Genomic DNA, 27,713 nt, shown 5'->3' on the forward strand with positions numbered 1-27,713 from the left:
TTCTATTTTTCTTTAAAAAAAGCTTTATTCAGTACCTTCTCCTCCTGAACAACAACAAAAGACTCTAGCGTGGCTTTTAAACTCTCTAACACATCCTTCTGAATTTCCTGCTATTGTTTTCTAGAATTTTCTAGTACTACTTTGGTTTTAAACATTAAAATTTAGGTTTTTAAACTCAAACATTTGTATTTATAATATGTTTTAAAAATTTCATTGCTTACCATAGTTTCTTGTATTCCATGCCTTCCTCCAAGACTCACTTTTCTTCTTATTGATGTATATATCTTTTAGTACTTCTTTTGTCAAGGGTCTAATGATGGTAAACTCATTTATTCTTTGTAGATTTGAAAATACGTTTATTTTCCTTCTCTAGAATGGTACTTAAGTACAGAATTCCGTATTGTATTATTTTATCTTGGCATTTTGAGGATATTACTTCCCATCATCTTCTGTAATTTATTATTGCTGATGAGAATGTCAAAACTTTGATGGTTGTTCTTTTGTAAGTAATGTGTCTTTTTCCTCTGATAGCTTTTAAGACATTTGTCATTATCCTTAAAGTTTCACAGTTTCATCTGTTCTGCTTAGTGACGGATATGATTCTTCAGTCAAGGATTCATGTCTAGCTACAATGCTAGAAAATTCTCCACTACTCTCTTCAAACATTTCCTCTCCCCTCCATTTCTATCCTCTCCTTCAGGAACTTCTAGTAGATACATGGTGGAGCTTCTAATCTATTCTCTTGGTCTCAATTTCTTTTTCATATTTTCTATCTTTATTATATTTTATTATATATTTTATTGTATTATTTCTTGTTTTATCCCTCATTTATTCACTAATGTATTCAACTGTGTCTAATATGCTGTCTTACCCTATATATTGAGGTTACCCCCCAAAACTTTTACTTTATTTTATATACAGCAGTTCTTAATACGTAATTATCAGCTTTTGCTTTATTACTTCACACTGTTTTATGGTTACTGGTCATAGTTTAAAATAAACATGTTTAAAATTCTCAAGATTAAAGTTTATTTCAATTTCCTTGAGTGTATTATAATTTGCTTTTTGTTTGTTTACATTTTGACTATCTTTCTTGATAAAGATTTGCTCTCCAGCTTTATAATTTTTTTATTTGAGGAAACTCATTTTGATGGGAGGTGTTTTGTTATAGTTTCTTTTCCATCCACAGATGTACTCCTTATCAGATGTTTTGGAAGTTGCCTCAGTCTGGCTCTTGGAGTTCATTTCAGAAGTAGATATTTTGCTGGACACCTAAGGTTCTTGTCTCATAGAGGTATTTCACTTCTGTTTCCTAAATCAAGAATGTTGTCCTCCAAGTTTTTAGTCACACAGTTGTCTCTGCTTCTTCCCTCTACTAATGACAATTTGCTAATTTCTTCCCCCTGGCCTTTTTTTTGTAGTTTTTTTGGGTTTGTTTTTTTACATATAACCTGGATGTGACAACTTGCTAATTTCTAACCATAACCCTAGATAGTTGCTCCAAGTTGTTTTTAATCCATTTTGGTTCACAGGTAGGGCAATAAGATCCCAGTTCCTTGCTTTATTCAAGTAGACTAGATCTACTGATGTACTACATGTGAAATGCATTCACTCCCTATTCCTCTGTACATGCTGAAATCTCAGCCCCATTGTGTATTTTTTTAGCCCTTAATTCTCCTTGGGACTATAGCTTAAACTGTGGATCCATGCTTCATTTCTAGTCCATGGAGATCTTTAATCTTGTTGTTTTCGGGTACAACTACATAGTTTTAGATTCATTTTTCTATATACTAATAGTGACTTTACCTTCTTGACTGGAAGTCATTTGTACTTATATTTAAACAAGCTGGAGAGAGCTGAAAAGAACTCATTCAATACACAATAACATAGAAAGAGAGAACTTGGCTTTAAAAGAAATGTATTAGGAGTTTTGTGTATTCCATAGGCAGTTTTAGATTTTTAAGAAATTGATAAAAGTTTCCTAGTTTTAAGTAGTAAAGTTAAAAATATGTATATATGGCTGGGTTTGGTGGCTCACGCCTGTAATTCCAGCACTGTGGTGGGCCAAGGCGGGCGGATCATGAGGTCAGGAGATGGAGAACATCCTGGCTAAAATAGTGAAACCCCGTCTCTACTAAAAATCCAAAAAATTAGCCGGGCGTGGTGGCGGGTGCCTGTAGTCCCAGCTACTCCAGAGGCTGAGGCAGGAGAATGGTGTGAACCCGGGAGGCAGAGCTTGCAGTGAGCTGAAATGCTGAGATTGTGCCACTGCACTCCAGCCTGGGCAACAGTGAGAGACTCCGTCTCAAAAAAAAAAAAAAAAAAAAAAAAGTTTATCTGCTATTCCTTAATAAAAAAGTTAAAAAGTGGAAGGTAAGGTCACATTTAAAGTTTATTAAGATAAGGTCATTACTAACAGTTGAAATGCATTGGTAAGTGGATTACTAGAGCTCATAAGCTCCCTAAAAATATACCCATAAAAAATACACCACAAGTCTGGGCAAGATAGCAAGACTTTGTCTCTGAAAAAAATTTAAAAATTAGCCAGGCATTGTGGTGCATACCTGTAGTCCTAGCTACTCAGGAGGCTGAGGCAGGGGGATGCCATGAGCCCAGGAGTTCAGAGCTGCAGTGAGCCATAATCACACTATTGTACTCTATATTGAGCAACAAAGTGAGACCATCTCCAAAAAAAAAAAAAAAAAAAATTTGGTTTCTGATAAATGAGCACTATAAGAAAAAATGTGGAATTTTTTTTCTATTTGGCTTTAGATAAAAAATTTATATTAAAAAAAAAGTTTATTTTATTTAAAATAAGTTAATTTCCCTTAAAAAAAAAAAAATCACAGCCACAGGGCACCCAAGACATATTTAAGGATTGTAACTATACCACAGAGGCAATGTCTTTTGGAGTTGGAGGAAGGACATTCTCTAAGGAGAAAGACCAAAATCACAGAGAAAGGGAAGGAGATTGTTTGATACTGCATGTACTAGAGGATTCCAACATTCTTCCATGGGGAGTAGGTTCTTTCAACCCACCACTGTATATTAATCATTACTAGTGATCTACTATTACTGATTGGATTCATATCCCTCAGGAGAACTGATATGGCAAAAAGAGGCACTGGTCCTAAGGCTTGTGTTTAGCACACATTTTCTAAAAATCACAAGTAACAGAGAGAAAAACCAAGTTTATTCAATTTGGATGGAGGAAAAATGATCGATTATAAAGCAAAGATGGAAAAAGTAAAGAACTCAACAATGATGCAGAATAATCTGTATGGCCTCTACCAATGTCTCAAAGTGTAAGATATGGAGAACTTGTCATCAGAATCTCCTGAAATATTAGTACAAATGCAGACCCCACTATTTCAGATCTATGGAATCTGAACCTGTAAACGTGGGGCTGCAAAACTCATTTTAAAAAAAATCCTAAGTTTTGAGACTTGCAACTAGAGAGAAAGGTTTACAATTACATTTCCTCTAACAAATCCAGGGAAAAAGAATTACTCTGATCTGAAATAACACTCAGCTTTACATTCTTGATAGGAGCCTGCAATATCATACAAACTGAGTAGAAGCTCACATGTTCACACCACATTTTGTGAAATAAACTTACTTACTTCAAAACAGAATAAATATACCCAGCCGGGACAGTACAGTGAAACCTCATCTCTATAAAAATAAAAAAAATTAGCTGGGTATGGTGACGCACGCCTCTAGTCCCAGCTACTCAGGGGGCTGAGGCAGGAAGATCACTTGAGCCTGGGATGGGAAGGTTGCAGTGAGCCGAGAGCACGCCACTGCATTCCAACACAGTGAGACCCTGTCTCAAAAAAAACAAAAAACAAAAAACAAAAAAGAAATTTTAAAAAATCTAAACAGAATAAATAAAACAGCTTCTCATTTAACAAGCCAATGATGAAGACACCTAATAAGCATCATGATTTTTTTTTTTTTTTGAGACGGAGTCTCGCTCTGTCGCCCAGGCTGGAGTGCAGTGGCGGGATCTCAGCTCACTGCAACCTCCGCCTCCCTGGTTTACGCCATTCTCCTGCCTCAGCCTCCCAAGTAGCTGGGACTACAGGCGCCCGCCACCTCGCCTGGCTAGTTTTTTGTATTTTTTAGTAGAGACAGGGTTTCACCGGGTTAGCCAGGATGGTCTCGCTCTCCTGACCTCGTGATCTGCCCGTCTCGACCTCCCAAAGTGCTGGGATTACAGGCTTGAGCCACCGCGCCCGGCCAAGCATCATGATTAAGAGAGGTTTAGAATTAAGAAACTTAGGCCGGGCGCAGTGACTCATGCCTGTAATCCCAGCACTTTAGGAGGCTGAGGCAGGTAGATCATGAGGTCAAGAGTTCGAGACCAGCCTGGCCAACATGGTGAAACCCTGTCTCTACCAAAGATACAAAAAATTAGGTGGGCATGGTGGTGTGCGCCTGTAATCCCAGCTACTCGGGAAGCTGGGGCAGGATAATCACTTGAACCTGGGAGGAAGAGGCTGCAGTGAGCCAAGATCGCGGTGCCATTGCACTCCAGCCTGGGCAACAGGGCAAGACGGTCTCAAAAAAAAAAAAAAAAGAAACTTAGATGGCCTAAGTTATTTGTGATCTAATCACAATTCATTCCTAATTTTAAAATTAAAACCTACTCCTGATTTTAAATAAATTTCTTTGGATTATAATGGATATTAAATTTATTTGCCTTTTAAAACCACTGGGCACAAATTCACACATTTTTTCAAAAGAAATATTTCTTATGAAAAAATATTCACCTTAAAAACCAATTTCAGAATAATAGGAGACAATTTTAAGAAGAAAATTTTAAACTTCTAGTTTACAGAAATTAGGGCATAAACTATATAGTAAATGTTTTGCTAAACTAATTGTTTATTTGAGGATTATTTTGAAAACAATCCAATGTATTAATATCACTCTGAGTTTCAGATTTTTGATAAACAAAGTTGAATGCAAAGGACTTTATTACTGAGACTTTCTCTCCATGGTATACTAACTCTCCCAATAAAGGAGAATGTACAAGAACTATCTGAATAAGAAAATCTATTTTCGCCTAAGAGATTTTTTTAGGAATATCACTGAGAAAGAAGACTAAGGAAACAAACTACCAGTAGTGCAAATCTCTTTTTATTGGGACTTCATAATCTTTTTCAATTGAAGAGGATTTCCTTTGTCACCCAGCAGGGTTCTGGAACTTCTTGGCTGGAATTCAGATATCCAGAGTTCTGGTTACCTACAACATCTATTCTTTACGTAGTAGCTTACAAGCATCAAAGGCCACCCTCACCTGATGCTTGGCCGGATCTATGCCCTCCAAAATAGTCTTCATGTCCTCCTGCTTGTCCTGCGAAAGGAAAAAGAAGAACTCACGGATCTTATTCCAAAAACGAAAATCACATTTGGCCATGAAGACCTTGTGACCGATACTTCAGATGCTGGGCTTTGTTAACTCAGGATCTTCAACTAAAAAGATTCTCATCTGTAGAGACTGTAATGTCAAGAGCAGAGTATAAATTTTTAAGGGGGTGTTATTACGGTTTTTTACCAATAAAACTTCAATATAAACCTTAATATATGTAGAAATATTTCTGCAAAATTATTTAAATTCATGCCTTTGTCTCAAAATACAACTAAAGCCACAAAAACAGAGCAACATTTAAAAACATCTAACCAAAGAAAATAATGAAATCAAGAGATCTGGGCATATCAGAAGTTGGGAGGATGGAGGAAAATACTGTAAAATAAATAGTTACATAGCTTTTTCCCTCATTATAAATGTACTTAGGGCTTACACTTTTTCAAATAAAACAAGAACCTTCAAAGAACTCGAGAAATGGAATGTTTGTATTTTCTCTAGATATAGACTCTTAACAGAGATAAACTATCTAAAGGTGAGACAGGGATACAACTTAGGAAACCACAATAAGCTTTTCAGTCATTGACCAGAGTCAACTGAATCTCCAAATAAAAGAAATGTGGCCTAGAGAAGACTTCACTCTGTTACTCCAATTTCCTACCTACCTGATGTGCTTACCCTAAGAAAGTGCGTGCTCTTATGGTATAGATTCAGCAAGACAGTATCCTGAGACAACTATATGATTTTAAGAAGCTAATTGTTAAGGCTCACTTCCTCTTCCCTGCTACCCTACCCCATATTTCAATAAATAGCAAGTCCCATTAATATACGAATAATAAGCACAGAGTATCCAACATGGAACCTATCAAGAAGTTCCTACAAAACAAACAATAAAATTTCAGTCAAATATTCCCCATTACTTTCAAATAAATTAAACAGAACAGGGAATATTTACTTAAATAGTTGAACAAAGTTATATAACAAAAGATTGGAAAGTGAATTGGAAGAATAGAAGAAACTAAATACAGACTGAGCATCACTAATCTAAAAACCTGAAATCTGAAATGCTCCAAAACCTGACACTTCTTGAGTACTGACATGACACTCAAAAGAAATGCTCATGGAGCATTTCAGATTTTGGATTTCCAGATTAGGGATGCTCAATGGGTATATATTCTGCAAATATTCCAAAATAAAAAAAAATATCCAAAACACTTTTGGCCCCAAGCTTTGCAGATAAGGGAGCAGTAACAGTGAAGCTATGAAAACCACATTTAGAAGTAGAAACAGGTCAGTCATGGTGGCTCACACCTGTAATCCCAGTAACTTGGGAAGCCAAGGTGGGTAGATCGCCTGAGCCCAGCGGTTCGGGACTAGCCTGGGCAACATGGCGAAACCCCGTCTCTACAAAAAATAAAAATAAAAAATTAGCTGGTGTGGCAGTGTGCGCCTGTAGTTCCAACTACTCAGGAGGCTGAAGTGGGAGGATTGCTTGAGACTAAGAGGTCAAGGCTGTAGTGAGCTGTGATCATGCCACTGTACTCCAGCCTGGGGGATAAAGCAAGACCCTGTTCCTTTAAAGAAAAAAAAAAAAAAAAGCAGAAACAAGTATACAGAAAAAAATAGTGACCTGGATGACAGGCTTAAGACACAATGCAGAAGAAAAGGACAAAGAAACGTATTAGACATAAAGATAATACAAATAAGGGAGATCAGGGAGACCATACATATGGATGGTAAATATCTTAAAGGATGTTAACAGAATAGAAAAATAGTCAAAAATACAGCAGAAAGAAATCTTCCTTTAAAAAAAAGAAAATATCACCCCACAGTTACCACTTAAAAAAAAATAAAAATTTAAAAAATAAAACACTGTGACAACTTATTAAAGACTATGACTTATTAAAATCTTCAGGCAGAAAACATTCACTGTTTCCCAGGAAAAATTAATATAGAATAATTAACACTAGATACATCCTGATGAAATCACAGATGTTTAAGTATAATGAAAGAATTTCATGATAATAATCCAGACAATAAAAGGAGTCACTTACATATAATGGAGAATAGTCTAGCAGGCTTTTGCAATATTCAGTACCAGAAAACACTAATATAGTGGGTTTAAAATTTTGAGGGGAAAGAACAAGTGATTCAATAATTTCATACACGGCTACATTCATTTATAAATACAACATATGGTATTCTAAAATATGCAAGTACCTATTACCTCCTTTTTGAGCGGGGAGAATAAATTCAAATCAAAATACCAATACTAGCCAGCCAACAGATAAGTCAAGTTGAGGAATTCAGGAATCATGAAGCTATATAATAAGAAAGACTAGTAATGTACAAACTGAATCCACTTAAATAACTCATGAAAATTCTACAGTGGAAGATACATTACTCTCCTTGTCCTTCAGAATGAAGTCAATAGATACTGACTAAATATTTGATTTTTAAAAATCTATTTGTAAAAGGTGTCTTCACATACTGTCAGAAAGTAATTTTATTCTTGTGTTTTCTATAGTTCACCAAAGCTTTAGGAGCAATTAACAGGGCCAACTGTAGCACAGTAAGTTTTGTTTGTTTGTTTGTTTTTTGAGATAGGGTCTCCCTCTATTGCCCCGGCTGGAGTGCAGTGATACAATCTCGGCTTACTACAACCTCCGCTTCCCGGGCTCAAGCAATCCATCTCAGCCTCCTGAGTAGCTGGGACTACAGGCACGCACAACCACACCCCGCTAATTTTTGTATTTTTTTTTTTTTTTTTGGTGGAGATGGGTTTTCGCCATGTTGCCCAGGCTGGTTTTAACTCCTGGGCTCTAGCAATCCGCCCTCCTTGGCCTCCCAAAGAGCTGGGATTACAGACTTGAGCTACTGCGCTAGGCAAGAAGATTTTTGTAGGTAATGCACACGTAGGGGCTGTGATCAGAAATTAGGAAATTAAACTGTTTAAAAAAGAAGAAGAAGGAAGAAGGGTGGGAGGGAAGAAGAGAAGGGAGGGAAGGAAGGAGGGGAGAAAGAAGAAATCTCTTTATGTTTGTCAGAATGTGGGAGAATCAGGAGGGCTCAACTGTTAACAGAGATGTACACTGGTTCAGCGTTTTTGAACAGTTTGACAATAGTTACCGAAATTTCAGATGTGGACCTCCCAAAACAATAAAATTTTAGTCAAACATTTCCCTATAATCAGCAATTTCACTTCTAGGAATCTATCCCTATTATATATATTCACAAAAGTAGCAAAGATACATAAACATGCCTAGCAATATTTACTGCAGCACCATTTGTAATATTTAAAAACTGTTAACTCAGGTGTTTATGAGTAGATAAATGGTTAATAAATTATACAGAACACTGAGTACCTGTGGAAAAAGAACGGGAAATCTACTGGAACACGGAAAGATGTTATATCACATATATTATATATATGCATTTTGGATATACAGAAATGTCTAGATACACAATATATTGTTTAAATTTTTAAAAAAACCTTATAAAAGAGGACTTGGTCTATGTTTTCTATTTATAAGATTTAATATAGATAATAAACTGATCCTTAAGATATTTTTCTTTTTATTAAGGGAGGTCCATATCAAATCTCATTTAAAAGGAAATAAATTCCAGGAAGAAGAACTACAGAGTACTAATGTATCCATGTCTAAATTACTTAGTTTCCAATTGCTCAACTATTTTTGGAAAATGCCCAATATAGTTCACTCAGTCAGCAGAATACAGTCCAAAAAAAGCAACAAAGGTCAGAGACCTTACTTTATGGTTAGGGAGTAAAGTCAGTGATAAACTACATTTTTTTTTTGTTTTTGCTTTTGTTTTTGAGACGGAGTCTTGCCCTGTCGCCCAGGTTGAATTTTGGCGCACACCTGTTAATTCTAGCTACTCGGGAGGCTAAGGCAGCAGAATCATTTGAACCCAGGAGGAGAAGGTTGCAGTGAGCTGAGATCATGCCACTGCACTCCAGCCTGGCCAACACAGCCAGACTCCGCATCAGAAAAAAAAAAAAGAATTAGTACACTTAAACTGAGAACATATCTATGAGATGCCAGGAATGAAATACATCTCCACTGCATGCAATGGGGGATGGATAGTCCTCTATCTGCCAACTGCTGGAGGAAATTATTATAGCCCAAAACACATATTAGAAGACAGCAACAAAGAATGAAGGAGAAGTAAGATGGTACTGTCTTGTAAGATAAAGTTAATAAGAATTACCAGTCACTTTTTCCCAGGACTCAGGGACTAATCTGCCTGCTTTACTCTCTGAAGTTTCTCTATTTTTGACTAGAACTTTTCTTTCCTCTGGCCTACAATAAAGCCTGAAATAAAATTTATTCATAGGTTTTATATTTTTTTCACTGTCACAAATTTTACTCACAAATATTCACAGGTGTTAAATATAAAAATTATTATACTTTCCCATACTTTCCACATTTTCTTGAAGCGTATCACTATGTTGCCCAGGCTGGCATACAATGGCTATTCACAGGCAAGATCATTATGCACTGCAGCCTTTAACTCCTGGGCTCATGCAATCCTCCCACCTCTGCCTCCTTGGTAGCTAGGACTACATGCCCAGCATTTCCACATTTTATATGAAGAACAGTATTGCTTTTTATAATGAGGAAAAGAAATAATATTAAAATTAAGATATCAGTCCATAGATAGCAAAAGCATGGAAGGAGCCTATATATTTTTAAAACTTAAAATCAATATATAAAATAATTCAAAATAAGAAAAGATAAAAAGTTACACATACAAAGTTATTAAATCTAACAGTATTTGTAATAGTGAAAAATGAAAAGCAAAAGTTCCATAATTAATGAACGAGTATGGTTCATCAACTTGATGGAATATGATGCAAGAGTTATAAATATAGAGACTATATAGCAATATGGTAAAGATTATGACAGAACACAAGAACACACAGTGAAAAAACAGAAAACTGTATTATATATTGTGTCTATAATTTTATGTAAATATGAATGTAAAAACAGATTGCAAGATAAAAAATGAATAATTATGTTAGAACAAAGGCATTACCTTCTGTATTGAATAATTAAGATATGTATTTATCTGAGCCTTTTTTTTTTTTTTTTTCCCAGATGGAGTTTCACTCTTGTTGCCCTGGCTGGAGTGCAATGGCATGATCTCAGCTCACTGCAACCTAAGCCTCCTGAGTTCAAGTGATTCTCCTGCCTCAGTCTCCCAAGTATCTGGGATTACAGGGGCCCGCCACCATGCCTGGCTAAATTTTGTATTGTTAATAGAAACAGGGTGTCACTATGCTGGCCAGGCTGGTCTCGAATTCCTAACCTCAGGTGATCTGTCCACCTCGGCCTCCCAAAGTGCTGGGATTACATGCATGAGCCACTGCGCCCGGCCTATCTGAGCCATTTTTAATCTTACATTTTGCATGTAAGTAAATATGGTAAGTTCAAATAGTTCTATCTGTTCAATTAAAGTAGTTCTTCTAAGGAACTAAATAATAAACACTCTAATTCCAGAAGATGGTAAAAATAAAATATTTAAAAATGTAAGAGATTTTTAACCTGGTCACAATCAATATGGTTTTGTTATACATTAAAGTATATTTTTACCAGTTACTCTTTTATCCTATTTATTTATTTATTTATTTATTTTTATTTTATTTTATTTTTTTTGAGATGGCATTTTTGCTCTTGTTGCCCAGGCTGGAGTGCAATGGCACAATCTAGGCTCACTGCAACCTCCACCTCCTGGGTCAAGTGATTCTTCTGCCTCAGCCTCCCAAGTAGCTAGGATTACAGGCACGTGCCACCACACCCAGCTGACTTTTTGTATTTAGTAGAGATAGGGTTTCACTATGTTAGTCAGGCTGGTCTTGAACGCCTGACCTCAGGTGATCCACCCACCTCGGCGTCCCAAAGTGCTGGGATTACAGGCGTGAGCCACTGCACCTAGCCCTATTTAATTTTTTAGAAGAACTCCCAACAGGTTAAGAGAGTGACTTTGTCGTAGAAAATACAAGGAAGAGAGAATCCAGGTAAGAATTTAGAGGATAAGAATATTAAATTTTGCTTATGTTATCTAAGTTTTTAAGTTCTACTCTATTTCTTTATTTTGAATGAAGAACTTCAATTCCTAATTTTTATAGATGACCCAAAGTAACTCTATTAAAGGAAAAAGATATAGAAAGAAGTCAAAAGACTAAGATGTACTTAACATATATTGCTGTCACAATTCTCAGACAAAAAAGCATACCTCCCAGAAATTATAACTGATAGGGAAAGTCCTAATTAATAAGAATGAATGATAGTGTTTTTATTACAATATTTAGTATTAGTAAAAATGATAATAAATAACAATCATAGCATACATTTATTTTGGTTAATAATTATTTTCCGACAATGTTCTCCAGTATCTACTTGGATGATTTAAGGCAATACTTTCATAGTTTTTTCTAAGTAAGAAAAACTAAGAAATCTAATTCTCTATAACATTTACAACTATGTACGCCACACATAGGTTTTGAAGAAATATATCAGAGAATTCTGGGAAAAACTCTAGAAAGTGGTTTAAAGCACTCTCACAAAATAAAAGGCAAAGCACACATTTCAGCAAGAGGCATGAACACTTAAATGGAATATTATTTTTATATAGATTATTACACATATGAACCTGCCACCTAATTTGAAATTTTGGAAAGCCAAAACAGAAAACACAAAAAGAACAGAATTTGTAGGAATGTACTAGGAGGATGATTAACAACAGTAGCTTTGTTTTTAAATGTCTAATCAGAGAAACAACAGAAATCATTCAAAGGGATGATGGATGTACTAATTACTCTGACTTGATCATTACACATTATATACATATATTGAAATATCGCTCTGTACCCCATTAATATGTTCAATTATCATGTGTCAATTAAAATAATAAGAAATCACTCAAAGTGACTTGACTTGTTACTCTATTCTGTGAACACATCATTGAATTTATGATATATCTAACAGAGGGCAGTTTAAAAAGCACAGAAATGTCAAATGCGGGTGGAGTGAAAGGAAGAAACAAACTAGTAGTTTTACTAGGAAAAGAAACAGTATGCCCTGTTCAACACTAAGTATTTTCAAATACATTTAATACATACAACAACTAGAGCAGGTAGCCAAGTTTTTTTTTTTTTTAAGTTACTGTATACAAAGTATGCAAACCACTGATCTTAGTGTTTTCTAAATGTTAAGTATAAATGGATATTAACATTCATGCAAAAATATTTGAAATTAAAAATGTCTTACTAAATCAGCCCCTGCTTGAAGTAAAACATCTGCAACATCCGTATGTCCATTTTCACAAGCATAGGTTAAGGCTGTGTCTCCTGTTGCTGTTGTAGCATGCACATTAGCGCCTAGCAAACAAAAAAGCACACATTTACTTTGTGAACTGTAAAATTATATTAGATAGTCCAGTTTTGCAATCTGGTGAAAAACAATTCAAAATGTGAAAATATCAAAATGCATTTTAAGTATAGTAGTTTTCCTTTATTTATTTATTTATTTATTTTTTTTTTTTGAGACGGAGTCTTGCTCTGTCACCCAGGCTGGAGTGCAGTGGCTGGATCTCAGCTCACTGCAAGCTCCGCCTCCTGGGTTTATGCCATTCTCCTGCCTCAGCCTCCCGAGTAGCTGGGACTACAGGCGCCCGCCACCTCGCCCAGCTAGTTTTTTTGTATTTTTTAGTAGGGACGGGGTTTCACCATGTTAGCCAGGATGGTCTCGATCTCCTGACCTTGTGATCCGCCCATCTCGGCCTCCCAAAGTGCTGGGATTACAGGCTTGAGCCACCACACCCCGCCTAGTTTTCCTTTAAATATGCTTTATAAAAATAATTTGAGTTATACCAAGAAGAACTAAACCAAATGATTTTAAAACACAGTAATTTGCCCTTACATCACTAGTAAGATACACCCAAAAGAATAAAAGAGCTGCAAAGCTAAAAAATATTAAGCATTTTTCAGAAATCATATTGGTGGTACTTTTGGTTTGTGTTCAGAGATAGTTCTATGGATATTGTGGTATAAATCAAATGAGCAATTATTTCGTGAGAACAGAAATTTTGGGCATGGTTAAGGGAAAACACAGATATAAGCTTTTTTTTTTTGAGAGATAGTCTCACTCTGTCACTCAGGCTGGAGTGCAATAGCATGACGCAGCTGCAACCTCTGCCTTCTGGGTTCAGGCAAGTCTTGTGGCTGAGCCTCTCGTGTAGGTGGGATCACAGGCACATGCCACCACGTTTGGCTAATTTTTGTATTTTTAGTAGAGATGGGGTTTCACCATGTTGGCCAGGCTGGTCTCGAACTCCCAACCTTAGGTGAGATATAAGACTGTTGAACTTGAGTAAAAATTGTGGTTCTGGCCAGGCACAGTGGCTCAAACCTGCAACCCTTGCAGTTTGGGAGGCTGAGGTGGGCGGATCACTTGAGCCCAAGAGTTTGAGACCAGCCTGGGCAATATGGTGAAACCCTGTCTCTACCAAAACAAACAAACAAACAAAAAATTAGCCAGGCATGATGGCACATGCCTGTAGTCCCAGCTACTTGGGAGGCTGAGATGGGAGAACTGCTTGAGCCAGGTAGGCGGAGGTTACAGTGAGCTCAGATCATGCCACTGCACTCCAGCCTGGGCAACAGAGCAAGACTCTGTCTCAAAAACGAAACAAAACAAAAAAAAACCCTTGTGGTTCTGAATTGGAAGTACTGAGGTGGTCCCTTAGCATCCTTCGAAGGTGACCAATGAATTCCTGATATATTTAATCTATAAGAAAAATACATATTTCCCAGCCCTGATCAACTAAAGCCAAGACAATGGTAGTAGACTAAGCATAAATAGCATCTCTAGCTTAGATCGTGGTCTCTACCATTTACTACTAAATGAAATTAGGGCTTCTTAGAAAAATGACTGATCCCAAGGCTGGAGGAGGAACTGTATAAGACGAACCCGGAACACCTTGCCATATGAGAAAGCAAGGGAACTATCAGAGACTGCAATGAGGTCATGTCAAAACGATTTAGGAGCTAACCTTATTGATCAAAGATACTCAAACTGTCGCATCTTCTGACAATTTTTACATCAAAAAGAATAATGACCACGATGAAGTAAAGGCCATCTTATATATTCAAATCCAAAAATTCAAAATGATGTTCAAATAAAAAACAAAAAAACAGGGCCAGGCACAGTGGCTCATGCCGGTAATCCTAGCGCTTTGGGAGGCCAAAGCGAGAGGACTGCTTGAGGCCAAGACTTCAAGATCAGCCTAGGCAACAAGCAAGACCCCATCTCTACAAAAAATAAAGAAATAAATTAGCAGGGCATAGTGGTGCATGCCTGTAGTCCCAGCTACTTGGAAGGCTAAGGCAAGAGAATCCCTTGAGCCCAGGAGTTCGAAGTTGCAATGAGCCACAATCACACCACTACATTCCAGCCTGGGTAACAGAGCGAGACCCCGTCTCAAAACAAAACCAAACAAAAAAACACTTCACTGATCACCTTTGAAGGATGCTAAGGGACTACCTCATCATTTTGGAAACTGGCAGATAAAGAGGGAAAAAAAGACAAACATTTTCTTGCCATTCTTTATTTTTTGAACCGGAGTCTCACTCTATCACCCAGACTGGAGTGCAGTGGCACAATCTCGGCTCACTGCAAGCTCTGCCTCCCAGGTTCATGCCCTTCTCCTGCCTCAACCTCCTGAGTAGCTGGGACTACAGGTGCCCACCACACTTGGCTAATTTTTTGTATGTTTTAGTAGAGATGGGGTTTCACAGTGTTAGCCAGAATGGTCTTGATCTCCTGACGTCGTGATCCACCCGCGTTGGCCTCCCAAAGTGCTGGGATTACAGGCGTGAGCCACCACGCCCGGGCTTTCTTGCCATGCTTATATTGATTTGTACTTAATTTACAGGCAAATAGTTGAGGAGAAGTTTCTCTTTATAGATATTCAAGGAAGGAATAAACGAAGGAATAAAAGAACTTAAGAGTATCGCCTCTTTGTAATCCCTAATGAATTAATGGCTCTAAGCAATGCTCACCAATGGCTAATAATACCACAAAAACAGAGACAACTATATACTTATTACCTCCTGAAGAAAGTATACACATACCACCTATGAAGTAGTCCCATTAAAAAACAACAACAACAAAAAAGAATCAAACCTGAATACAATCAAGTCTCTAGATCTAACTACTAATTTACAGAAAAGTCAAAGGATAGAAAAACAAGTTAAACAAAATAATAGTGATATCATCAGGAACATTCACACTCTGGGAAGCCTAATGGAAAAACATTCTATTTCTTCAACCAAAAATTGCAAGAAAGATAAGAAAAATGAAATGTAGCCCATAGATTTAAAAAGTCTTAAGAGACATATTGATTAATAGTGATTGTATAAATCTTATTTGAATCCTAATTCAAACAAGTCACTAAACACATACATACAGATTTATAAAACTATCAGAGAAATATGAAAATGGCTTGGATATTTGCTAAGAAACTCATTAAAATTTTTTAGGTAGGAAAATTGTACTGTGGTTATTTTTAAAATTATCTTTTAAACACTGAATATTAACACTTTTATAAAAGTAACATTTTAAATAATTAATTTTCAAATTTTAAAAATAAAAAGTTAAAAATGTTTCTTTTAAATAAAAATAATTTATAAGAATGGGGATGTGGAGGAAGTACAGATGAAATAAGACTGGCCGTGAATTAGACATTCATGTTAAAACACTAACTAGGTGATAGATTCTTAGGATCTCAAATACTACAATCTCTATGTTTGAAAAAATGCCATAACAAAAAGGTTGTTAAATTTGTTTTAATTGTGTAGGCCTTATTTGAGTTTTCTTTAGTGCCACACTGTAAGAAGCACTTCATGTAAATAAATTACACTTAAAACTGGGGGGAAAAGGCCGGGCGCGGTGGCTCAAGCCTGTAATCCCAGCACTTTGGGAGGCTGAGACAGGCGGATCATGAGGTCAGGAGATCGAGACCATCCTGGCTAACACGGTGAAACCCCGTCTCTACTAAAAATACAAAAACTAGCTGGGCGAGGTGGCGGGCGCCTGTAGTCTCAGCTACTCGGGAGGCTGAGGCAGGAGAACGGCGTAAACCCGGGAGGCGGAGCTCGCAGTGGCTGACATCCAGCCACTGCACTCCAGTCCGGGCGACAGAGCAAGACCCCGCCTCAAAAAAAAAAAAAAAAAAAAACTGGGGGGAAAAAAACGCTTTTAGGTAGTGATCACATAAAAGTGATTCTCAAACCCTAAGATAGTTTCTATGAGCTACATACTTCAAATAAGCAAAAGGAGCTAAATCAATGGTAATGCAGTAGAAAAAACAATGTCAAGAGTTCTAAATTTGAATGAACGTTGGCTCTGTCCCGTTAGCTTAGTTACCTTAAAGGGAGTTATATAACATCATTGTGCATCAGTTCCCTCATCTACAAGAATGTGTTTAACATTTCTCATTACACAGGAACCAGTGGCAATTAACAGAGATAACACAAAAGCTGAGCAAAATCTCTGATATTCAATAATTTCTTAATAAACATTTATTCCTTCTTTTAAAAACATGTTACAATAGCATGACTTTAGCTTAAGAGAGGGATGTGGGAAGAATGTACAAAGATAACCACTAGCAGAGAAAGACTCTTGAATAGGACACAGTTACTAAAAATGATAAGGGAAAAATGACTGAATACATACAATAACTAGAGTGATTAGCAGTATTTGATTCAGGAAAAAAGTCAGCTTTTATGGTTGGTTTGTCCAAACCATAAACCATTCAAACCATTCACAATCTGGTTAAAGGCCAGGTGTGGTAGTTCACATCTGTAATCCCAGCACTTTGAGAGGCTGGGGAGAAGGATTGCTTGAACCCAGGAGTTCGAGACCAGCCTCAGGAACATGGCAAAATAAAAAATACAAAAACTAGCCAGGCATAGTGGTATACACCTATAGTCCCAGCTACTTGGGAGGCTGAGGCTGAGGGATTATTTGAGCCCAGAAGGTTGAGGTTGCAGTGGAACATACTCACACCACTACACTCCAGCCTGGGTGACAAAGCACGACCCTGTCTCAAAAAAAAAAAAAAAAAAAAATCTGGTTTAATAAATTATTTCAATAATAATTCAAAGGAAAAATTGAGGTTGGGCTATATTAAAATTAATGTTAACAATGAAAGCCCAAAAGGATGAATAAAATTTTGCTAAATATTTTCTTTTACATATTAACTTCTCTATATATCAAATTTGTATCAGATAATGTATCAGACCTGGAAAAAAAGAAAAATCTGATATTATTTTCAAAGAATATATTTACATCTGTTGGGACTAATTTTTTTTAGTACGTTATACAAAACTACAAATATTCTATGTAAAAGTACTTATTGCTTATCACAGCTTAACAATAAAGCAAAAATATTTTTAAAATTAGTACTCTGCAAAAACAAATTAATTCCCACTTTTTTCAGATGACTTAAAAATGTCAAGAAATGAACAGACTTAAAGGTACCAAATTACACCCTCAATATGTCATCATCCTCACCTCTTCTTATTAACAGAGACTAGGAGAAACTAACAACTCCCTTCAACAAGCCACAAACAATTAGAGGGAGAAAGAAGGTGTACGAGATACCTTATGGTCACTACACAAACATTAATAACAGTATGAAATCTTTTTAAAAATGAGTTTTAGAGATTTAGGAGTCTAAGATCAGTTAAATTATGGAACTGTCTTTCAACTTTTATAGAAATGAAAAAGTTAACGGTTAATTGTTAAAGTTAACAAAGCAATATAAGTCTTTTTCTAAATGGTATTTTTAATTATTTAATTTTATTTTATTTTTAATTGACAAATAATAATTGTATATATTTATTGGGTACAATGTGATGTTATGATATATGTATATGTTGTGTAATGATTAGATCAAGCATGATTAACATATTTGTGGTGAGAACATTTAAATCTGCTCTTAGCAATTTTGAGACATACATTATTGTTAACTATAGTCACCATGCTATGCAATATATCATTAAAACGTATTCCACCTATCTAAGTGAAACTTTGCACCCTTTGATCAACATTTCCCCTCTCCTTGTGTACCCTCCTCCCACCTTCATCCCCACACTCTGGTAACCACCATTCTGTTATCCACTATGAGCTCAATGTTTTTAGATTCCACATATAAATAAACTATTATTTGTATTTGTCTTTCTGTGCAATAAGGCATTTTAAAGCCACATACCAGAAGCCAGCAAATATTTAACCAATTCCAGGTGTCCCTCCTGAGATGCCTCCATCAGAGGTGTGGAGCAGCCAAGTTCTATATCAGCCCCTGCCTTAATAAGAAAGTCTGCAACTTCAGAAAATCCTCCACAGCAAGCCAAAGTAAGAGCAGTTTCTTGAGTTTCTTCTGTCTGGGCATTTATATTTGCTCCTAAGAAAGTATAAAAACAGATAAAACTAGTTGTAAGAGACTTATAATAAAGATATTATTTTTCTGAATTGTGATAATCATCTCTGTCTTCTCTGCTTCTGTGGTTTCTTTCCTCCAGGGTGTTCAGAATTTATTATCAATGCTATATATACATATATATGCATGCTAGTTGTAGTAAACTTCACCAGTACTAACACAAAACATCCAAAGAAAACTGATTTTTCTAAAAGAAGTAAAACTGCGGCCGGGCGCGGTGGCTCAAGCCTGTAGTCCCAGCACTTTGGGAGGCCGAGACGGGCGGATCACGACGAGGTCAGGAGATCGAGACCATCCTGGCTAACACGGTGAAACCCCGTTTCCACTAAAAAATACAAAAAACTAGCCGGGCAAGGTGGCGGGCGACTGTGGTCCCAGCTACTCGGGAGGCTGAGGCAGAAGAATGGCGTAAACCCGGGAGGCAGAGCTTGCAGTGAGCTGAGATCCGGCCACTGCACTCCAGCCTGGGCGACCCAGGGAGATTCCGTCTCAAAAAAAAAAAAAAAAAAAAAAAGGCTGGGCGCGGTGGCTCAAGCCTGTAATCCCAGCACTTTGGGAGGCCGAGACGGGCGAATCACAAGGTCAGGAGATCCAGGCCATCCTGGCTAACACGGTGAAACCCCATCTCTACTAAAGAAGATCCGGCCATTGCACTCCAGCCCGGGAGACAGAGCGAGACTCCGTCTCAAAAAAAAAAAAAAAAAGAAGTAAAACTGCTTTACCTTGTGCTAAAAGTAGTGCCACCATTTCTTCATGTCCTTCCCGGGCAGCTTCCATCAAGGGAGTGTATCCTTCATCATTAACTTCTTCAAGATTTGCTCCCCTTTCAATAAGTAGAGCTGCCAATTCAACATGTCCTCCACAGGCGGCTAACGTCAATGGAGATTCAAATGAATCTGCAGGCATGTTCACTTGAGCACCACTATCCAAAAGCAAACGTGCCACCTCTACATGTCCATCCTACAGATTTTCAGATGTAAAGAAAGAAGGAGATAAATTTTTTGTTTTGAGATTTTTTTAAGTGGGAGAGAAGAAAGCAAGAGATTGGAAAAAGATAGGAAGAAAAAAGACAAGATTAGAAGATTCAGCATAGACAGCCTATATATTATCATGCTCATCTGAGCCTTATCAAAAGTTCATCAATATTGTTTTTAAGTAATTTTCAAATTATTTTAACCAACTTTTGAGCAAGCCCAAAATTCTCCAAAAGAATGAGATTTGGTGACATAACAGAAATCCAAATAATTTTAAATTTCCATTTTTTGAAGTTCAAAAAACTGTGAAATCTATAGTCAATGCTACCTCAAAATAACTAGGTTATACCACTGCCAGGTCAAATATAGTCATACCCTCAAACTCAAGTGTCATATTCAAATGTAGAAACTGTATTACATCTATTTCAGAAACAAAAGCATGGCAAAAAATAACACAACAAATTATGTGAAGTCATTACCACTTGGGATTATGTCACCAACATAAATGTCTCTGGATTGACACTATCCTATATTTTTCCTAATCACAACACCTTGCTGCAATGAGGCAAAGATTTTGCAATGATGTAAAAATAAAGATACTCATTTGTAAAAATTTTTTACCATGGCCTATCTGTATAGATAGTAAGGCAATTAACAATAAAATATTCTTATGGTGGGTATCAATTCTACCTATCACCATAAATACCCTGCTTTAATTTCAAAATTTTAATGTCAAAATTTATGTAGGTCTTAAAGCTTGTTGTGACACATAAGGTCAGAGGCTATATTGTACTATATTTCAAAAATGATCATAATGTTGCTAATGAAAAATAAATACTGAGTAGAAAAATAAGGTTTAGGCTGGGCATGGTGGCTCACGCCTATAATCCCAGCACTTTGGGAGGCCGAGGTGGGTGGATCACCTGAGGTCGGGAGCTTGAGACCAGCCTGACTAACATGGAGAAACCCCATCTCTACTAAAAATACAAAATTAGCCAGGTGTGGTGGTACATGCCTGTAATCCCAGCTACTCGGGAGGCCAAAACAGAGAATCACTTAACTCAGGAGGCGGAGGTTGTGGTGAGTCCAGATAGCACCACTGCACTCCAGCCTGGGCAACAAGAGCGAAACTCTGTCTCAAAAAAAAAAAAAAAAGAAAGAAAAAGAAAAATAAGGTTTAGTAGTTCTTTTATTAAAGAAATAAGGCTGGGCACGATGGCTCACACCTGTAACCCCAGCACTTTGGGAAGCTGAGGCAGGCAGATAGCTTGAGCCCAGATGTTCGAGACCACCCTGGGCAACAGGGTGAAACCATGTTCCTACAAAAAATACAAAAATCAGCCAAGCATAGTGGTATGCGCCTGTAGTCCCAGCTACTTGGGAGGCTGAGGCAGGAGGACTACTCGAGCATAGGAGGCAGAGGTTGCAGTGAGCCAAGATCACGCCACTGCACTCCAGCCTGAATGACAGAGACCCTGTCTCAAAAACAAAAAAGAATTAAAGAAACCATGTTAAATTTCAATATCCATCAAGACTTTTATTACACTTAACTAAATGACTAGCCCAGCCTTAACTACTTTTGATATAATGCCAAAAACAGATGACTTCACATTAAAATTTTAGTTTTACTAATACTTCAAATACATGTAAAATAAAATATTTTAACCAAATTACTATACTGAGTTATCTGGTAGTTGAAATGCATTTCTAATGGAAAAGAAAATTAGGTTTTATAAATGTCTACAGGTCAAGGAATTGCTATTGTGCCTATCTCCTCTAAGCTCTCAACAAATTATTTTACTTGAATTTTTTTTTTTTTGAGACAGAGTCTCCCTCTGTCACCCAGGCTGGAGTGCAGTGGTGTGATCTCAGCTCACTGCAACCTCCACCTCCCCGGTTCAAGTGATTCTTGTGTCTCAGCCTCCTAAGTAGCTGGAATTACAGGTGCACAGTACCACACCTGGCTAATTTTTGGATTTTTAGTAGAGACAGGGTTTCACCATGTTGGCCAGGCTGGTCTTGAAGTCCCGGCCTCAAGTGATCCATCCGCCTCACCCTCTCAAAGTGCTAGGAATACAGGCATGAGCCACCATATCCAGCCAAATTTTTGAATATTTTTTTGATAGATTCTGCTAACATATATTGTGTACATATATTAAGAGGGGAATTGTAAAAAATAAATAAATAAATAAAACTTTTTTCTTAAAGTCTAGGCAACATAGTGAGACGCTATCTCTACAAAAAATTTAAAAGTTAGCTGGGCATGGTGACGTGCCCCTCTAGTCTCAGGTACTTGGGAGGCTGAGGCGAGAGGACTGCTGAGTACAGGAGGTACAGGTTGTAATGAACCATGACAGTGCCACTGCACTCTAGCCTGGGCAACAGAGTGAGAGACTGGCTTCAAAAAAAAGAGAGAGAGAGGGAAAGACCAACAGAAAAACCACCAATCAACCCATAGAATCATATGATATATGAAATAGTGTAAGATACAGGTAGGAGGCTTGGGAAGCTGAGGCACAAGAATCACTTGAACCTATTTGGAAGGCTGAGGCACGAGAATCACTTGAACCTGGGAGGCAGGTTGCAGTGAGCTAAGATTACACCATTGCACTCCAGCCTGGGCAACAGAGCAAGACTCTGTCTCAAAAAAAAAAAAAAAAGATAGAGGTAATATGTGGCTGCTGCATTAAGCCATTGTGTTTTAAGTGATTTGTCAAACAGCAATAGTCAACAAAATAGAAATTAACATGTGTAATGATGAGCTTATTTAATCACATCTGAAAAACGCATTTGTACTTCCAGGTAATTTTCTTGCCATTAAATCTGTCTTAAATACTTATCAGAATGCTTTGAGTTTCTTTGTATTTGCACTCTCTTTTAGATATGCATATATGCATGATATATATATGTGCTTACAGAAGTAGAAAAAGGATTTCTGGATTGACAGCATTAAAGGTGATTATTCTCTGTGACACAGAGAATTGTGTATTAAAAATATGATTCTAGATTATCCTTTAAAAAACACAGTTAAATGTTTTATAGGCTATCCATACAGTTTGAGTCAATATATTTTGAGGTCAACTTGCTATTTAAGATTTTAATATGAAACTGTAAAAACACTAGAACTATGTCTACTATCTCCAGAATTAGAGTTTTATCAATAATATCCCTAAGGCCAAATACTTTGACTGTTCTATTCCAAAAGCATTCCAAAAGCAGAGGCATTCAAGCATTAAGTGTGTTTAATTTAGCATTAAGAAATTATATAAATCCAATACCAATTAATAACTTTTTTTTTTTTTTTTGAGACCGAGTCTCGCTCTGTCGCCCAGGCTGGAGTACAGCGGCGCAATCTCTGCTCACTGCAACCTCCATCTCCCCGGTTCAAGCAATACTCCTGCCTCAGCCTCCCGAGTCTTTCCCATGCCTGGCTAATTTTTGTAGTTTTAGTAGAGATGGGGTTTCACCATATTGGCCAGACTGGTCTCAAACTCCTGACCATGTGATCTGCCCGACTCGGCCTCCCAAAGTGCTGGGATTACAGGCGTGAGCCACCGCACCCGTCAATTAATAACTCTTAAAGGCTTAAACACATATGACCTTTTCTTCCCATAAAATCTCAAGTGACTATAATTTAAAATTACCATGCAGGCCTCCATCAAGGCAGTGTGCATCTCATCTGTTTTGTGCTCTTGATCTGCACCAGCTTCAAGCAGAAAGCGAACCATATCCAAATGGCCTTGAAAAACGGAACAAAAATTTTAGAAGAATTGACTATCAGTTTAATACTTAAATACTGAAGTATGGGATCTTTTTCTTCAGATGTCTATACAAGAATTTGAGAACTTATTTTGCATTCAATTAAATAAATCAGTAACAGTTTTACAAAGCCCACTCAAAGCAATATATAGGCTTTTTTCATGGTCTTATTATCTAGGCTTTAAAGACTGAATTAGTCCAAGGCACATAATTCAAGTTAAGTAAAGCAATAATGCTTTTACCTTGGTTGAATATACATAAATTATTTATCTAATCAAAACACTGACATCAAATAGAAAGCCAAGTAAAGTATCTTTGGATCATATATTCCAGAAAAACAGCTTTAAAATAACCATAAACCCACTGGGGCAATAAGCAGGCACAGAAAACTCCATTTAAAATAATTTCAATCCTCTTGATACAGTGAATATATAAAAAGCCTTGATAGTCAATAAGAAAATGACAAACTCTCCAGAAGAATGGGTGACGGATATGAAATGATAATTCAACAAAGAAATGCAGGTGAATATTAAACTGATGAAAACAATATTAAACCTTCCTATTAAAGAAACGCAAATTAAAACAAGACACCATTTTTTTACTATCAAAATGGCAAATATTAAAAAGAATGATAATACCCAGTGTTGGTGAGGGTGTAGGGTGGGGCAAAGGGCACTCTCAAACATTGTCGGTGGGAGTATAAATTGCTTGAACCTTTCTAGAAGGCAATTTGGCAATATGTAGCAAAACCCTTAAAAATATCCATACCATTTGACCCAGAAATTCCACTTCCAGGAATTTATCCTAAGGAAATAATCAGAGATTACACAAAAATGTCTGCACAAGGATGTTATCAGTATTTTTAATAATAGTGAAAACCTGGGAACAATTTAAGTGTCCAAAAATAGGCAATTATGGTACATCTATTTGATGTATTTGGCAGAGACTGCTAGTTCCCTATCTAATCTCCATTCTCTTATTCTTTCTCACTTTTAGAGACGAGGTCTCTGTTGCCCAGGCCATAGTGCAGTGGCATGATCATAGCTCACTGCAGCCTTGAACTCCAAAGCTTAAGGGATCTGTCCACCTCAGCTGCCCGAGTAGCTAGGACTGATCTAGGCCTCAAGAGATCCTCTTGCCTCAGTCTCCCAAAGTGCTGGGATTATAGGTGTGAGCTACTGCACCCAGTGTTCTCTTATTCTTTTTCAGTAACAGAACTCCAATTTCATCTGGGCAGCAACATACCTGACTAGAAGACTATATTTTCTCTGCTCCTCTTGCAGCTATGTGTGGCCAATGAGATGTAAGTGGTAGTTATAAGGCGGCACACCTAGGAAGACTCTTTAAAGGGAGTTACTAAATTGAGAGGCACTCCTTATTTTGCCCTTAACGTCTTTCCTAGAATGTGAACTGCTGGGGTCCTAGCTATCATCTTGGTTTATAGGTTTATTGTAACCATGAGGATACAAACCACATACTAGGATAGTAGAGCAGAAAAATAGAATTATGAGCTCTTGATGACAGTGGAACTGCCATAAAAGCCCTAAATGGCTTACCCTTGGATTTCTCTTTCGCTCAAATCATTAATTTAGATTTTGTGACATATGCAACCAATTTTAATCCTAAATGAAATAGTGAAATAGTATATAACCATCAAAAGTTACATTGTAAGAATATTTATTGAGCCCAGGCATGGTGGCTTACACCTGTAATCCTAACATTTTGGGAGTCTGAGGTAGGAAGATCACTTGAGGCCTGGAGGTTGAGACCAGCCTGGGCAACATAGTGAGACTTCCATCTCTACAAAAAAATAAAAATAAAATTAGCTGGATATGGTGGTGTGAGTCTGCAATCCTAGCTATTCAGGAGGCTGAGGCAGGAGGATAGCTAGAACCCAGGAGTTTGAGGCTGCAGTGAGTTATGACAGTGACACTGCACTCCATCCTGTGTGATAGAGGAAAACCCTGTCTCTAAAAATAATAAAAAATAAGCCAGGCATGGTGATTCATGCCTATAACCCTGGCACTATAGGAGGCCAAGGCAGGCGGATCATTTGAGGCCAGGAGACCAGACTGACCAATATGATGAAACCCTGTCTCTACTAAAAATACAAAAATTAGCCAGACATGGTGGCATGCACCTGTAATACCAGCTACTCGGGAGGCTGAGACAGGAGAATCATTTGAACCCAGGAGGTGGAAGCTGCAGTGAGCCGAGATCGCACCATTGCACCCCAGCCTGGGCAACAAGAGTCAAACTCCGTCTCAAAAAAATAATAATAATAAATGAAAAATAAAAAATAAAGAATATTTATTAAGATGAAAAATGTCCATGATACAGTGCTAAATAAAATAAGTAGATTATAAAACTGTTAGCATATAACTGTTTTGTTTAAAATATATATATATGTTTGTATATAAACATACTGAAAAACAAACTGGAAATGTATACACTAAAGTATTGTTCACATGCTTTTTTATCTTTAGATGGTAGCATCACATGTCACTTTAAAATTTATTTTCTTTAGCTGGGTGTGGTGGCTCACGCCTGTAATCCCAGCACTTTGGGAGGCTAAGGCAGGAGGATTACCTGAGGTCAGGAGTTCAAGACCAGCCTGGCCAACATAGTGAAACTCTGTCTCTACTAAAAATACAAAAATTAGCCAGGTATGGTGGTGCGTGCCTGTAGTCCCAGCTACTTGGGAGGCTGAGGCACGAGAATCACCTGAGTCCGGGAGGCAGAGGTTGTAGTGGGCTGAGATCGCACCACTGCACTCCAGCCTGGGTAACAGAGCGACATTCTGTCTCAAAAAAAAAAAAAAAAATTTCTTTTCTTTGTGTTACTCTGTGTTTTTCAGGTTTTCAGTATTGTGTATATTATTACTTTGGCATGTACTATTTTTTAAATAAACATGGAAAAATCATATAAAATAAAACTGAGCAAATAATGGAAACCCTCTAAATCTAAGCAAAGTAGTTGGGTTAACTTCACAGTTAACCCAATATATCTGAATTAAAATAATAAACATATACTAGGAAACTATATTATAGGCGATACAGACTAAAATAGACCTTCTATATAATTTCTTATAAACTAGATAATTTTATAGCACAGGGAAAACATAAGCAACATAAACTCAAATATTCAATACTCAAATAATCAAAGTGGTTATGAAAAACATTATAAATATTCATACATATATTAAGTACCTTTGTAGCATGCAAGTGTAAGAGCACTTTCTTTGAATTCATTAGAATGAGTATTGATGCCTGCACCATGATCTAAAAGAATTCTTGCAACTTCCACATGACCTGCACTGGCTGCTTCCATTAAGGGAGTATGTCCATTTTCATTATGATCTTCTATATTTGCACCTTCATTAAGGAGCACTTTAACAATGTCAACAAATCCTCCAGCACAGGCATAAGTTAGTGCAGTGTTTCCTAAAAAGAAGAAAAACAAATATAATACATGAGAAGAATACATATTTAAAAAATAAAAATAAATAAAAGATTTAAAAAAACATAATAAAAAGAAATATAAAATCATGACAGAACAGATACAATTATGATTATGCTAATGCTCTACGTATACCTCTTCAATTCCCTTACACAAATCACTACAACTACTATCTCAACTTTTTTTCATTATCATTGGTTAGAAGCATCACCTTAATTTTCTTTTCTTTTTCTTTTTTTTTTTTTGAGATAGAGTCTTGTTCTGTTGCCCAGGCTGGAGTGCAATGGCACGATCTTGGCTCTCTGCAACCTCTGCTTCCCAGCTTCCAGTGATTCTCCTGCCTCAGCCTCCCGAGTAGCTGGGATTACAGGTGCCCACCACCATGCCCCACTAATTTTTATATTTTTAGTAGAGATAGGGTTTCACCATGTTGGCAGGCTGGTCTCAAACTCCTGACGTCAGGCAATCCACCTGCCTCGGCTTCCCAAAGTGCTGGGATTACAGGCATAATCTGCCAATTATGCCAATTACACCGTGCCCGGCCAATTTTCTTACTAATTAAATGATTTTCTGGCCAGGTACGATGGCTCACACCTGTAATCCCAGCACTTCGGGAGGCC

At 37.1% G+C, this 27,713-nt stretch overlaps 1 protein-coding gene across 17 annotated transcripts in view; it reads right to left on the minus strand.

Moving 5' to 3' along the window:
- The window catches only part of LOC111528060 (ankyrin repeat and KH domain-containing protein 1), a 140,476-nt gene that overhangs the window by 69,096 nt on the left and 43,667 nt on the right, over nt 1-27,713 (minus strand). For 12 of the 17 annotated variants that reach the window (XM_023194781.2, XM_023194693.2, XM_023194772.2 and 9 more), the window contains exons 6-11: nt 26,844-27,077; nt 23,520-23,614; nt 19,624-19,861; nt 18,674-18,865; nt 12,667-12,776; nt 5,306-5,362 (exon numbers count right to left, since the gene is read on the minus strand). In XM_023194781.2, the coding sequence (XP_023050549.1) occupies nt 5,306-5,362; nt 12,667-12,776; nt 18,674-18,865; nt 19,624-19,861; nt 23,520-23,614; nt 26,844-27,077 (926 nt within the window). Of the gene's footprint in view, nt 1-5,288; nt 5,363-12,666; nt 12,777-18,673; nt 18,866-19,623; nt 19,862-23,519; nt 23,615-26,843; nt 27,078-27,713 lie in introns of those variants that run through there. The other 5 variants (XM_023194788.2, XM_023194705.2, XM_023194716.1 and 2 more) reach the window with 2 other exon arrangements.

The sequence above is a fragment of the Piliocolobus tephrosceles genome, chromosome 4 (genome assembly GCF_002776525.5).
Source record: "Piliocolobus tephrosceles isolate RC106 chromosome 4, ASM277652v3, whole genome shotgun sequence".
In the NCBI taxonomy this organism is placed as follows: domain Eukaryota; kingdom Metazoa; phylum Chordata; class Mammalia; order Primates; family Cercopithecidae; genus Piliocolobus; species Piliocolobus tephrosceles.